Source organism: Prionailurus bengalensis, chromosome B4, assembly GCF_016509475.1.
Source record: "Prionailurus bengalensis isolate Pbe53 chromosome B4, Fcat_Pben_1.1_paternal_pri, whole genome shotgun sequence".
In the NCBI taxonomy this organism is placed as follows: Eukaryota; Metazoa; Chordata; class Mammalia; order Carnivora; family Felidae; genus Prionailurus; species Prionailurus bengalensis.
Genome location: NC_057358.1, coordinates 62,187,937 through 62,202,762, shown reverse-complemented (window position 1 = coordinate 62,202,762; position 14,826 = coordinate 62,187,937). Strand labels below are relative to the sequence as shown.

General features: G+C 34.9%; 1 protein-coding gene across 2 annotated transcripts in view; it reads left to right on the top strand.

The window, feature by feature from the left end:
* ERGIC2 (ERGIC and golgi 2) overlaps positions 1-14,452 on the top strand; it is a 41,058-nt gene extending 26,606 nt beyond the window's left edge. For both annotated transcript variants that reach the window (XM_043562215.1, XM_043562214.1), the window contains 6 exons: positions 4,378-4,433; positions 5,312-5,410; positions 8,949-9,046; positions 12,453-12,615; positions 13,712-13,794; positions 13,961-14,452. In XM_043562215.1, coding sequence (XP_043418150.1) covers positions 4,378-4,433; positions 5,312-5,410; positions 8,949-9,046; positions 12,453-12,615; positions 13,712-13,794; positions 13,961-14,023 — 562 coding nt within the window. In that variant the 3' untranslated portion in view covers positions 14,024-14,452. The remainder of the gene's footprint in view (positions 1-4,377; positions 4,434-5,311; positions 5,411-8,948; positions 9,047-12,452; positions 12,616-13,711; positions 13,795-13,960) is intronic.
* Positions 14,453-14,826: the final 374 nt, after the last annotated feature.

The window sequence follows — 14,826 nt, the reverse complement described above, 5'->3', positions numbered from 1 at the left end:
GGAAGCTCTTACGTAGGCATTTTGTTAATTTGTTCATGTTGGATGGCATTAGGTTTTTGTTTTGTTTTTCCTTCTGATGATCATCATCAAAATGTAATCCCTGATGAATTTGAGACAAGTATTTTTATGTAGTTAGAAATTAGTAGTGCCTAAGATAAAGTATGTAGAAGTTAAGAAAAATATCAGACCACCTGTCTTCATGAACAGCACCAGTATAGATACTCTCATATGATATAAACACTTGGTAAAGTTCTGAATAAATAGGTTCTCTGGCTCTCTCCCTGCCTCCCTCCCTCTCATTCTCCTTCCTTCCATCTAGTGTTATAGAGCTGAACAGTTCTACATTATAAAAGACATTTTTTGAGTACTTGCTGTGTGCGTAGTACCATGCTAGGTACTAAGGATAAAAACCATAAAAAAGAAAGAGAGAAAGTGTTTTTGCCTTTATGGTGCTGACATTCTGTGAGAGAATCCAAACTTTGAACAGTGAATTACACTAATAAATACTTAATTATAGTTGTATTGAAGCTGTAGAAGTATGGCCGATAAGAAACTATACATAACAGGGTACTTGACTTACCCTGCACATCAGCAGAGGCTTTATTGAGGAAAACCTTTGAACACTAGTGAATGGTTAGGAATTTTATATATAGAGGAGAAAGGGCATCCAGACTGAGGGAAAGGCCATAAAGCAGGATAAAACGTTGCTAGAGATTTTTTTTGTTATATGTAGAGAAAAATAGAATAAGTCTTTTATGCAGTATTATTTCAGTGTTTACAATGATGAGATCAGACATTTGTCTTTCTTGTCCCATTCTTCTTGACATTTATGTTTTGTTGTTTTCTTACTGTTGCCAGGATTGATTCTGTAGCTGGGAACCTTAGAATTTCTTAGTATAGTGCAGACAATAGATAATAGCTGGCTCAAAGAAATTGAGGTTTTATTGCTCACATGGATACAAACAATATCCTACTCCCAAACTAACTGAAAGAGAAAGAGGGTAACTTTGACTAATATTTTATGAGCCTCTATATCATGGCCTTGTTTCCAAATTTCACTTCTCTCTCCATGTGATAATTCATGCCATGAATAAGGGAGGCCAGATGGGAAAGTATTTGGTTTGTATTTTACCCTTATCTCCGGGATATCTTATGAAATCCACTCCTAATATTTGGTATTAGGTTTACCAAGTTCAATATTGATCTTTTTGAAGATCTCATTTTATCTTCTCAGATAGAATATCATCATTCTCAACTGTAATATAAAGGAGAAATAAAAGGAACATGATTTGTAACACGATAATATGTATTTCGATATGCAAATGTTTGAGCCTGAATACATTATAGATAAGGTAATGGAGTAGGCAGAGGTTTACCACTTACATGTAGAATCATCAGGTACATATCAGTTGCGTATGCAGAATGAAACATGTATTGGCCGTTCAAATATCACGAATGCTATTTCTGTTGATTCTGAAATAGGGAACAACTCTGTAATACTGCAAATAAAACAAAGTAAAATATGTTCTCCATTTCCTAGGAAATTTAGTATGTATTGAAACTACAACAAAGTACTTTGTGTAGCTAAATGGAGTTAAGTTCTAGACTCAGATCATTATTCATAGGTTTTTCACCTTTATGAATGCTGCTTAGAGTGTTTGGAAGTCATGCAAGATGTGGGACAGTATTTTTCTGTGTGACACTGTCCCTGTATTGCAGAATGCCTTGCTTCCCTAGCTGCTGTCCAATAAATGCCAGTAGTGACTCCTCCCTGACAACTGTGGCAGCCAAAAATGCCTCCTCCCAGCCTTCCAGTTTTCAAAACAATCTTTCCTTCACTGAAAATCACATGGAACAATATATTGTAACACATGAAAAATATATGAAATTCAGATTTGACTGTCCAAAAACAAAGTTTTGCTAGAACACAGTCATGCTTCCCTGTTTACATATGGCTACTTTCACACTACGAGGACTGAGTAATTGTGGCAAGGGCTGTACATGACTCATCACTTTGTGCTGCTACTCGGTATGCACTACAAATTATAACAAGTTATGACACTTATAGCTTGACAGCATTATAGATGTCCTGTGTATTGCTGTCCTCCAGCATTTTATTTATTTATTGTGTTACTCTGTCAGAAAAGAAAAAGAAATACGGGTTTCAGATAGACTTTTAAGGCAGAGTGGAGTGTGGATTATTTTATCAAATTTGACCTCAGAATAGGATGTTTATTATGCAATGACACTATAGCTGTGCTATGAGGATACAGGACACTTCAATAATAGCAGACTAAGCACGCATAACAACATCACTAACTCTTGGGAAAAATAAAAATTTAAAAGGGAATATCTAAACACAAGTAGAATTTCTTCGTAAGAATAGAAAATGAAACTGAGGACTGCCACCACATTAAGTTTAAACGTGACTAATTGGTTAGCTAATGCTAAGGAAGGAAAGCCACTTACTGGCAGGCTGATGGAATTGTGTGTGTGTGCACCAATCAAAGAAAGGCATCTGGGGAAAATAGACTGACTTTGGATGGTTAGCCTTTTGGTGGGAAAAGTGCTTAAGCAACTGAGGACCTTGAGAGCAGTAGCCAATAGTCAGTTAAAAAGCAAGGCAGGTGATACTGAGTGGGTTTCCTTGGCTCTTGAGTGAACAGGAGTTACTAATACTGTTTGTTGATTTTTTTTTTGAGGAGTCGATGTGAGTTTGAAACGATTGAAGAATTACTTGTCTGTGAATAGCCTGCATGGAACAACTATAGATAAAAAGATTTTTAAAGAAATTGAGAGAACATCAGTGTGTTGCTGGTAGTAAATATGTATGAAGCAGAAAAAGGCTTACGTATATAAATTTTCAAAGCCTGTGAAAATGTAAGGTGTTTAAAGCCTGTGGTTCTATCTACTGTATCAGCAGCAGTACTTCACAGAAAATATTTGAATTGAGCATGTATTAATTGAAGTGATAGTGTTGATGGTGAACTTCATTTGCTCTCATGGACTTAAATATCGTCATTTTCATGAACTTGTCAGAAGGAAAAGCTAAATGGTACAACTTGCCCTGCTACATAACAACTTGACAGCTTAGTGGTAAAGATTTTGTGTGTGTATGATTTTGGAGCTCAGGGCCAAGATTGAAATTTTTCTGAATAAGGACACTTGCCACCCATTATTATTGAGCACTGAATAGCTTTGGAAGTTAAGTTTTGTGCAGACTGGATAATGTTTCTCAATGAGGTTAGCCTAAAATTTTAAGCAAAAGCAGTGTTTATATATGAAACTCATATTGTGGTAAAGTTATTTCAGCGATAAGTAACGTCAAATGATTTTAAGTGGTTTTCCTTGCTTCCCATGCTTTGACAGCCTGCACTGTCAAAAGTTAAAACAAGAAATGAGATCTCCATTCTTATACTTGTATATATTTTGCAACCTCAAACTATAGTTCCTGAAGTGTTTCAGACCTTGATGCAGGTGCAAAGGAAATTTACATGTTTCAAAATCCATTTAACTGTGTACTTAAGGAAATTCCATCTTAAAATGCAAGTGATCAATCTGTGTTATGCAATGACATGCCGGAAGGAAATACCAAGAGAAGAATGTAAGAGAGTTCTATCCAAGCAATGAATATACTCAATTAAAAGATATGCTCATAGATTAATATTTTCAAAGATAAAACATATAACATTTCATTATAGATCATCATAACACATAAATCTTTGTGATCAGTTTTGAAAATAGGGAACCCTAACTCTCAACCCTAGTTAAGGAAAGGTTATCTCCCAGCAAAAATACCTGAACTACAAAAAAAAGTACTCAGTTATTACTACTACATTTTAAATGTCAGGGTACCTGGGTGGCTCAGTCAGGTAAGCGTCCAATTCTTGATTTCAGCTCAGGTCATGATCCCAGGGTTGTGGGATCAAGTGCTATGTCCGGCTGCATGCAGGGCGTGGAGTCTACTTAAGATTCTCTTTCTCTCCCCCTCCCTCTCCCCCCTCCCTCTCCCCCCTCCCTCTCCCCCATCCCTCCCCATTCACACACCCTCGCTTATTCTCTCTCAAAAACAAATCATTAAGAAAAGGTCGCGAAAAATTTTCTTTCCTCTTGTGTAACTAGTACATATATTTTCAGTGTTGCATCTTGGCCCACAAAGCCTAAAATACTTACTGTCTGGCACTTCACAGAAACAGTGTGCCAGCCCCCAGTTTTTTGCATGGCTGAGATGAGTAGACTTAGCTATTTAAATCATAGGACAAACATGTTTTCATTATACATTAATAAAATTATATAACTGAGGAAAGATCCTCTTTCTGATTTTAATTAGTTGTATATTTAAATATTACGACTTTAATCTTTTTTTCTTCCTTTCAGGGCAATTCCACATCCCCGAGGTCATGCACACTTGGCAGCACTTGTCAACCATGACTGTGAGCAGTTTCCTAAATTTTTTCCGTGAAGATGTCATTGAAAAGTGTTGTGTCTGGGTTTTTTTCTTGTGTTTCGTTCTGAGTGCAGATGCAAGGAGTGTTTTAAAAGTGGGCTTTTGTCGAAACAGATGTCCAAAGGAGAAAATAAATGATTAATTTATTGACTCTAATTCATTTTCTCATGTCTTTAAATTACCTGTGTTTCTACTTATTTATAGCTCAGAAGTTGCTGGGATTAGGGAGTAGAGCCTTAGTGCGTGTTCTATGACTTGGTACACATTTCTGCTAATTTTTAGGGTTAATGAAGGGAATGTGTTTGAAGTTTATTTCAATATATAAACGTACATCTGGACACGTGTATACATATAAAGTATTCAAGTTTTGTGTAATAATTGTCATAAAACTTAGTTTTTAAAGTCTGTTTTAGAGCACAAAACCAAGTAATAAATTCCATAAAAAGTCAGTTTGTCACATTTAGCAATGGTGTGCATTAAAAATATATCTGATTGGTTTCAGTATTTGGCTACATGGACATCATTCCATTTGTTCTAACAATACAGTCCTATCACTATATAAAGATTTGGACCAGGAAAGACTCATTATTATTATCTTTGGTTATGAAGATTAGATGTAATATTTCATAGATGTAATTATGAAATTTAAGATACAGCATTTTATCAGAATCTACTTACCATTATATATTTAATTCCACATATTTATTTGTATTCTCTCAAAATAATGTGATTTCAAATACTATATTATTATACCTGCAGATTGAGATAATTTTATTTGAGGTTAGATAGGAATGTGAACCAGTCTGTCATATGTGGTTTTGAATAATTTAATTTCTGTACTTAATTTTGTTTTATTCCTCTTAGCTTACAACTTTTCTCACAGAATAGATCATTTGTCTTTTGGAGAGCTTGTTCCAGGAATTATTAATCCTTTGGATGGAACTGAAAAAATTGCTGTAGACCGTAAGTATTTAATAATTACTATTGGAATTTGCATGTAGGAATTGTTTTTATAACTTCAATATTAACCCATTTTTAATAATTCTCTTTAACCCCTTTGCAATAAACAGATAAATCTTTAAGTGGATTAAGTGATTGATAATTTTCTGTGGTAAGGTGTGTAAGAGAGAATTTGTCCGTTAAAAAATGAACCATAAGAACAAAATAAGAAATTAGAGTAACAAGTAAGTAGGAAAAAGAGTTGAATTTAAAAGCTCTCTAAATATATGGAAGGTTAATGTGCTAATAGGGCATAACTCCTAATAGGGCACTGAAGAAAGAATAAGAACCAATGAAAGTTTCAACATTATAAGAAATGTTTTCTTAGTATAGTTTCAGAGTTCTAAAATGCATATTTACCATTATAGAAACCTCCTTGGGGAATTTTACAAACATCAGAAACGTAGAGTTATTCTAGAATAGTTTGGTTATTAACACAGTCAGAAGTAGTACATTATAGCATAGATCCCTTTTATTACTGTTTTAACCTTCTGTTCCACTTAAAATTTCATTTTATCCAAATATGGATGGATTATTTTTTTTCTTTTTTTTGGATGGATTATTTTCTTAATTTTATAACAAGTAATCAATCTTGTGTTTCTTGAAGGTTTTTGGTTGCCTTTCCTCTACTGAAATAGTCCTACCATATGACATGCCCCACCTATAGGACCTTTTAAGGACATGTAAAGCTTCTTGTGCTACTAGGAATTCTAGCCTTTGCAAAACTCTAATTAAGGATTTCATTTTTTATTAATTCAAATAGATTTATTAATAACATTTTCAGTATTTTACTCTTGTAGCATAGTGTTGTAATCAGATGCATCAAAGATGGTTTACTTAGAATCCTGGCTTACATTCCTGAGTATTTTATGTTTGTATGGAAATGCTTCACTTAAGGAAACTTGAGTGTACTAAATTTGGAAATGTGTGAGTAGAAACATTCTGAGAATTAAAAGCTTTATTCAATATATAATCTCATCTTTATGTGTATGTTCATTGTATACAGAAATACACTATATGTTACTTATGAGATGATCATTTGAAAACATGTTGGTTAATAGTTGGTTTCAGGATGCTAAAATGAATTTGAATTTTTGTACGGAATCAGTTCTAAACAGATTAATTTTCAAAGGCTGTTTTTGAGTTTATTCCTAAATTCACAAAGACGAAGAGACTTTTAGAATTATGTTTTAAAATGCCACCAGATGAGTGTCAGTAGGTTACTCAAAGCTTTAAAGCAGGTGTGCACTTCTCCTTATTAATATGTGTTCTATTGGGCTTTGTTTCCCAAAGAGAAAAAAGAAAATTAGCATTACAAATGTACCTGTTGTTGTGTCAGGTAACCATTCCCTGGATGTTTCCCAGAAGTTGTGAGGGGATCACTTAGTACTTACATCTTGAATGCTGTACCAATTTGGACAGACCCATAACCTTTGGAACAATTTGTGACCTGCAACCAAATGTCATTTGACAGTATCTGCCTCTCCACCCCACCCTCACCCCCAAACCTAGCCATTAAATTATCTAACCAATTTATAGCCTTTTCTTGAATTAACAGTGGCAACTACATCTTCAGTAGTTGTCTGGCCACAGCTTCAATGCTTTCTATTTTTTCCTGTCATATTTCTTTGACCCTTTTGGTTATTATTCATTGTGCTTCACTCCTCACAGGTGATACAATTCCCTTTGTCCTCCATTTTTTTTCCCAAAGTAATTATCCTACCCACGTGTGTAGCACCTATAGGTTATTGCTTCACCGCTCTCAATTTCACCTTTTTTTCATTAATATGTAATACTTAAATACCTTTTTCTCTTAGCACTTTGAGCTCACTACCTCTGTTTATAGCACAATAGAGTTTATTTGTAAAAACCTCAGAACTAAGCACAGGTGAAGCAATTCATCTTACATCAAAGGATGAAACTGAAGACCACCCACAATTAATAAGCCATCTATTGGTGGTGGACAGAGTTGACACTCTTCTTCCCTAATCTTATCTGTGATAATAGACTAAAGTCTATTATGTTGGGGTTAATAATAGAGGAACTAGTCAAACACTGTTCATGTTTTTGAGAGTTATAGTCATACAGGTGGTAGGTAAGTAAGTGAAGTTGAAACAGGTTTTATTTTATTTTGTCAGAAACTTGTTTAATATTCGTGTTTGAAGACACTCTTACTCTTAACCTCTCTCTCCTATCTACAGTTTACCCTTCCCTCCCCTATTCTGAATTACACTGAGATAAGAGAGAAATTGGATTGATGGAAATAAAAATCATTAATGTTGAGCAAAAGAAGATAGACACACAGAAGTGCATATTGTGTACTCGCATTTATATGAAATTCTAGAATAGGCAAAACTAATCTGTGATGACAGAAGGTAGATTAGTGGTTGGCCTAGGGTCAGAGGTACAGGGTATTGACTGCAAAGGGGTATGGAGGAACTTTTTGAGGTGGTAAAAGTATTTTCTATTTTGACTGGTGGGCAGAGACATTTGTCAAAATATCAGACCATATATTTAAAATTGGTGTATTTTATTCCTGTACAGTTTCTATAGATAGTTATTATCGTGTAATGTGAAGTACATCTATTTTCATGTCAAATGTAATGAGGCCCTATTACTTATCTAATTGAAACTCTAGATAGATACTTCTAATTCTAAATTTTCTATAAGATAGACCTAGAAAATTAACCTGTTTGGTATTCTGTGAACTGTTACCTGTTTAAGGTTAATTAATAATTGATAATCTGGTATTGATGATTTGTATTAAACTTAGAAATGCCTAAAGGCTATATAAATATGATCCTTTTGATTATGCAATAACCTTAGACCACCATGGAGTAGGTTCTTTAGTTATTTTCCTCCTGTATCAATTCTTTGTATATATCCAAAGGCTGGCTAAATTGGTTTATTTATATATCTTAAGATATTAGTAAAAACTGAAAATATGTCTTGTGGTTATACTATTATAACTTTATTCTCACTAGTTTCTTTACTGTAAAGAAATGCTACTTTTACTTTTCATATTTGATAAAAGGATAATGTTATAAAGGATATCTAATGACTAGTTCATTTTTTTAACATTTTTGTTTTTGACAAAGAGTGTGAGTGGGGGAAGGGCAGAGGTAGAGGGAGAGAGAGAATCTTAAGTAGGCTTCATGCCCAGCGCAGAGCCTGACTCGGGGCTTGATGTCAAGACTCTGAAATCATGACCTGAGCCCAAAATTAATAAGAGTCAGACCCTTAACTGAGCCACGCAGGCACCCCATTTTTTTTAACAACTAATAGATGTGTATACATGACTGTTTTATGCTTATTGAGAACTTGTTTACCAAGTATGAGTATATTGCTTTCGTTGATTCTTTAAAAAATTTTTTTTGTTAAACACTATCATAAGTAGCATTAAATTTCAAGGTCAATGTGTATAATAGAAGGAGGGTGTATTTGGCAGTAGTATTGTTGCTATTGGATTGATGAAAAAAAACACATTTTGTTTTTATTCTAGACAACCAGATGTTCCAATATTTTATTACAGTTGTGCCAACAAAACTACATACATATAAAATTTCAGCAGACACCCATCAGTTTTCTGTTACAGAAAGGGTAAGTTGAATCTAACTGATAAAATGATTTTTGTTTTCAGTATTTTATAGTCCTCTACAAAAAAAAGTTACGACTTGGTGCTCTCCCCCATTTAAAATTTGTGGAAGTTTTGAAATGCATTAATATTTTATTTTAAGCTAATAACTGGATATTATTAGTATGCTGTAGAGCAAGAAAAGTAGATTTTAAAAATCTGGAATGTCTTCTCTTCAATTAAAACAAAATATTAAACTATGATGGTATTAATGATTTTATTCTTAATATCTTAATTTTGTAATGTTTTCTCTTGTATTGGTATAATTAGTTCTTACCTGCCAGCAGATTCTCTGGTTTTGTGTTATTAATTTTTTAATTAATGTACTTACCCTGGAGCATGCATGGTTCTTCTGGCTCAGATAGTAGACTAAGAGGGTTTGCCTTCCTAAGTTAGTGCTTTTTATTCATCTAATTAAAAGGACGAACATTCTGCAATCTCAGGGAGAGTAGCCTTATAAAAATGTATTATGAGGAATATAGTTTTGGAATTGGACAGTTTAACAGACTTCACATGTATTCTGGGGTCATGTTTTCTAATTGTGTTTAAGAATGGTGAATATTCAGGGTGCCTGGGTGGCTCATTCAGTTAAGCCTCTGACTCTTGATTTTGGCTCAGGTTGTAATCTCAGGGTTCAGGGGGTTGACTGCATGGAGCTCTGTACTGACAGTATGGAGCCTGCTTGGGATTCTCTCTTTCTCCCTCTCTGTTCCTCCCACCCTTGTGTTCTCTTTCTTTCTCACAAAATAAATAAACTTAAGAAAACCTTGTTTTAAAGAATGCTGAACATTGAAATATTATCCAGAATTCCAAGGCAAAGTATAAGTGCTTTTAAAAATTTACTTTCCTCCATGTGGAGTTTCCTTTTGATAGTTTTCTAGCTTATGATGACTATGTCCTCAGTAATTATAGAGTTTCCCTTAGGAGATTAAATACTGAAGTTTTCAGGGGTGAAGTTGTCATCTTTGACTTTCAAAGGGTTCAGGGTGAAAAACTTAAGTGTGTGTGTGCGTGTGTGTACACGGAGAGAGAGAAAGTAGGTAAAAAATATATTGTGCTTTTTAGCATTTTTTTTTAAGTTTTATTTATTTTGAGAGAGTGTGCACGTGTGCGCATACACGCATGCTAGTGAGGGAGGAGCTGAGAAAGAGGGAGAGAGAGTCCAGAGCTGGCTCTGCGCTGACAGCCGACACGGACTCAGTCCCACAAACTGTGAGGTCATGACCTGAGCCGAAACCAAGAGTTGGACGCTTAACTGACTGAGCCACCAGGCTCCCCATCAGCAATTTTAGGGGTTGAATGATAACATTTTTCACTAAAATTGGCAACACCTGAACATTAGGAGGTCTGGATAGTGTCAAGGCTTTGGGGAAAAGAGGCACATATACATTGCTATGGGAATGCAAAACACCATAGTCTCTATGGAAGAGAGTTTGGCAATATCTGCAAAATGATATGTTCATTTATCTTTTGATCCAGCAATTTCACTTCTAGAAATTGAATCCAAGGTTATAGTGAAAAAAATACAAAAATGATGTGTATGAGGCTATTCATTGTATTGTTATTTGTGATAGTAGAAGATTATAAACAACTCACATGGTACATCCTCACAAGGGAGAGACATGGAACTTCAAAAAAAAACAGAGAAAAAGATAACCATATATTGATACGAAATTAACTCCAGGATAAATTAAAAAAAAATTTTTTTTTAACATTTATTTATTATTGAGAGACAGAGAGAGACAGAGTGTGAGCAGGGGAGGGGCAGAGAGAGAAGGAGACACAGGATCTGAAGCAGGCTCCAGGCTCTGAGCTGTTAGCACAGAGCCCAACGCGGGGCTCGAACTCACAAACCGTGATATCATGACCTGAGCCAAAGTCAGATGCCCAGCTGACTAAGCCACCCAGGTGCCCCTCCAGGATAAATTTTAAACAGCCAAATTAAATAAAAATATATATATAATCTCAGAGCATTTGACCTCTTTGTAGTGTGTTTGTGCTGATACGGTGACTAAAATAGTTGTGTTTCACTTAAAAAATAAGTGTGGAGTAACTAGAGTTGGTTAAATGGGGGATGAGGGGGACAGAGAGGAGGAGGGCCGAGCTTCATTAGTCCTGAAACCCAAAGTGAATCATTATTAGTGTTTTGTTACATGAACCCCCCTGGTCCTTCAAACAGCTTCTGCCCATACAGGTGATGACAATATAATTATGGTATGATATTGAACATACCAGAAATTTAAGATGAAGTCACTTTATTGGAAAGTCGATCAGTGGCTTATAAGCCTCTGTTCTAATAGGGGAAGGGGTTTTGTAATGCCTCACATGAAATTGTTTTAATTTCCCTTGTTACTTGTATTCCTAAAGCTTGCAGTTTAGTTATAGCTTAATTAAAATAGGGACTGTTATGACAAAAGTCAACAAAGCACCGTGGTAGCATAATTGTTTCAAGCTATAACAGAAATTTATTAGTTTGCAAACTTGATTTTTGAAGTGTAAACAAGATGGAATGAAATAGAGTATTTTCTTGGACAGTGTACACACTATGGGAGGTTTATGATTTTAGTCCCATTCCTTTCAAGAATAAAACTATCTTTAGAAACTGAACCAGTAACTCAGATATTGATATGTTTCAAATTAGTGCATGCTGTTTTCTTCTTGTATTATATCTCCTACAGTTTAAATAAACAACAGAAAGTGAAATTACTTGTTTTTAAATCTGATCATTTAAATGATAGGAAATAAATATAATTATTTTGTAAATTCTTAGCAAAGAAGCCTTACAAAAAGTATGTCAGGGGGCGCCTGGGTGGCGCAGTCGGTTAAGCGTCCGACTTCAGCCAGGTCACGATCTCGCGGTCCGTGAGTTCGAGCCCCGCGTCGGGCTCTGGGCTGATGGCTCAGAGCCTGGAGCCTGTTTCCGATTCTGTGTCTCCCTCTCTCTCTGCCCCTCGCCCGTTCATGCTCTGTCTCTCTCTGTCCCAAAAATAAATAAACGTTGAAAAAAAAAAAATTAAAAAAAAAAAAAAGTATGTCAAAATATGAACTTAGTTTTTATGGATTTGATCAATGAAGAAGATGCCATATAGTTGTAAGCTCTTGAGCTCAGTAGAATGCTTATATGTAAAGTGACTTTTTGAGAAAATAGAAAAGAATGACTCTGCTCTTTTGATTCTTTCAGAAGCCAAAGACACAAAGAATATAGGATAATTCAATTGTCTCTGAAGAGCTCAGTCTAGTAGGACAATTCATAAAGAGATTTGGATATCCTTCTTGTATAGTTGGACTGTAGGGCTTCATATTGCCTGTGCAAGTAACCAGATGATGTGAATCCCATTTTTCTCCTTCTCCTATCTCTCCCCTTCCTTTTAGGAACGTGTCATTAACCATGCTGCAGGCAGCCATGGAGTCTCTGGGATATTTATGAAATATGATCTCAGTTCTCTTATGGTAACCGTCACTGAGGAGCATATGCCTTTCTGGCAGTTTTTTGTAAGACTCTGTGGTATTGTTGGAGGAATCTTTTCAACAACAGGTTAAGATTCATTCCTTTTTTGTTTAATTTCTTGAGTGTTACACTGAAATTAAGACGCTGTTACTTAGCAGGAGCAAGAAATATATATACATTCCCATGTTTTGATATTTTAAGAATTTTTTCTTTAAGATTGAATTCCAGATCTCTGAATTGATTAAGCATTACACATAACTAAGTTCACTGCATTCAGTGATTCAAGGGAGATTACTTAGTGAGCTAGAAGGATCCTAGAATTGAATCCAGGTTCTGCCATCTGCTATCACGTGGGGATAGGCTTGTGTATAGGTCACTTACCTTTTCTGAAATTTTTTCCTCTATAAAAATGGGAATAATAATGTATACTTACAAGTGTGTTGTAGGATTAGATGATAAAATGCCTAGAAATAGTAGACACTTGAATGTAAATTTTTTTTCACGTAAGGCATTTTTAACTGTACAATATGTAAAATCACATCTTATGGTACTTTGAACCGTGCAATATGTGCAACAGAAATTTTCAAATTGTTTTCCTGATTTGGGGCTTTTTTGCCCTGAGATTATGAGATGTTCTCAAAGATAACTTTTAGAATCATAATCATGAAAATCTGAGAGTTAAGCACAATAGATAAAGAAAGGAAACCATTCCTTCTTTATCCCCCAACCCCCCATTCGGTTTTACGGGGAGCTATGTAGTTTATATACTTTAAATTATTTTTTTTGAACTATGTTTTTGAAATGAATGAATAGGTTTTCTTATGAAAGACTTTGTCACTACTTCATTTGAATTTGTTTAAATTTGTGGTGCTGCCTGGTATTATTTTTCAAAATGGTATGAGTGTGAGTTGTATAAAGCGCCCTTGAAAAGACTGCATGGTGAAGGTCATGAATCATGTGGCCTTGTGATTTTGAAAGGAAATCCATTTGTTTTAAAAATCCAACCGCCTTGTTATTTTTAACCATGGAAACGAATAAAGCAAACTGCTTTGTTTCCTTACTAATCTATGCCATTATAATTAGTTGAGTTTTTTATTCTTATATAATAATTTAGGAGATGATTAGGAAATAATTTCATTAAAGCATCATTTAATTGAAAACATAAACTTATTTTTTATTACAGGCATGTTACATGGAATTGGGAAATTTATAGTTGAAATAATTTACTGTCGTTTCCGACTTGGATCCTACAAACCTGTCAGTTCTGTAAGTGCTACAATAGAAATGGCGCTGACCTCTAAGTCACAGCATCATTGTTAAATCTGAACAATAGTTTTTGGTGCTCCGAAAGAGATTGCCCAAAATAAAGCATTGTGATTAGAGGGAATAGTGTAAGGAATAAAACTAATGCTTTGGTCTTTTTTCTCCTTAGGTACCCTTTGAGGATGGCCACACAGACAACCACTTACCTCTTTTAGAAAATAATACACATTAGCACCTCCTGAGTGAAGGAGAAAAACTTTTTGCTTGAGACATAAAACCTTTTTTTAATAATAAAATATTGTGCAATATATTCAAAGAAAAGAAAATACGAATGAGAAGTGGGAACCACACCTAGGGGGAAAACAAAAGAAAGAAAAACCCAAACTGAAATCCTATATATGTTGTGTCTGTTACAAATGTCCTAGAAGAAATTATGCAGCTAATCAGTGAATAAGCCCAACTGGAATATTGCTTGGAAGATGACCCCTTCTGATATTTTCATAGCAAATGGGCAGTATCGAAATCAGACCTTGCTTCTTGGTTGCAAAGAGCCTGAAGGAAAGAAGTCAAACCACATCTAAAGAAAAAGGCATTGATAAGTGCAAATGTTTGCGTCCTTTTGTTTTTAAAAGATATGTCAGAATAAAATATGTAAAACATATGGAAAACTAGTCTAGACTTTAAAAAGTTGTGATCAGGTCACACTGTTAATAAAGGAAAACAGGGATGGGTCCCTATGTTATAGCCATATCCATGTTAAGCCATAATGACAAGACCATTTATCCAATAATTTGGTCTGAGGAAGGTAACTGCTTTTCTTTAAACTCTGGCTGTTGGCTTTTTCTAACAGTTCAAGGCAGGGTCATGGAAGATTGAGGTGAGCAGGTACCTAGGTGCTATAATATGTAACAGAGGTATCATTCACAAATTGTAGAGTGGGCACTTATACAGGGAGAAGAAAGCACATTTTTTTTTAAAAAAGATGCTACATTTTCTAATCTGATCCTTCTATACACTTTGGAAGTGGGAGGTGAG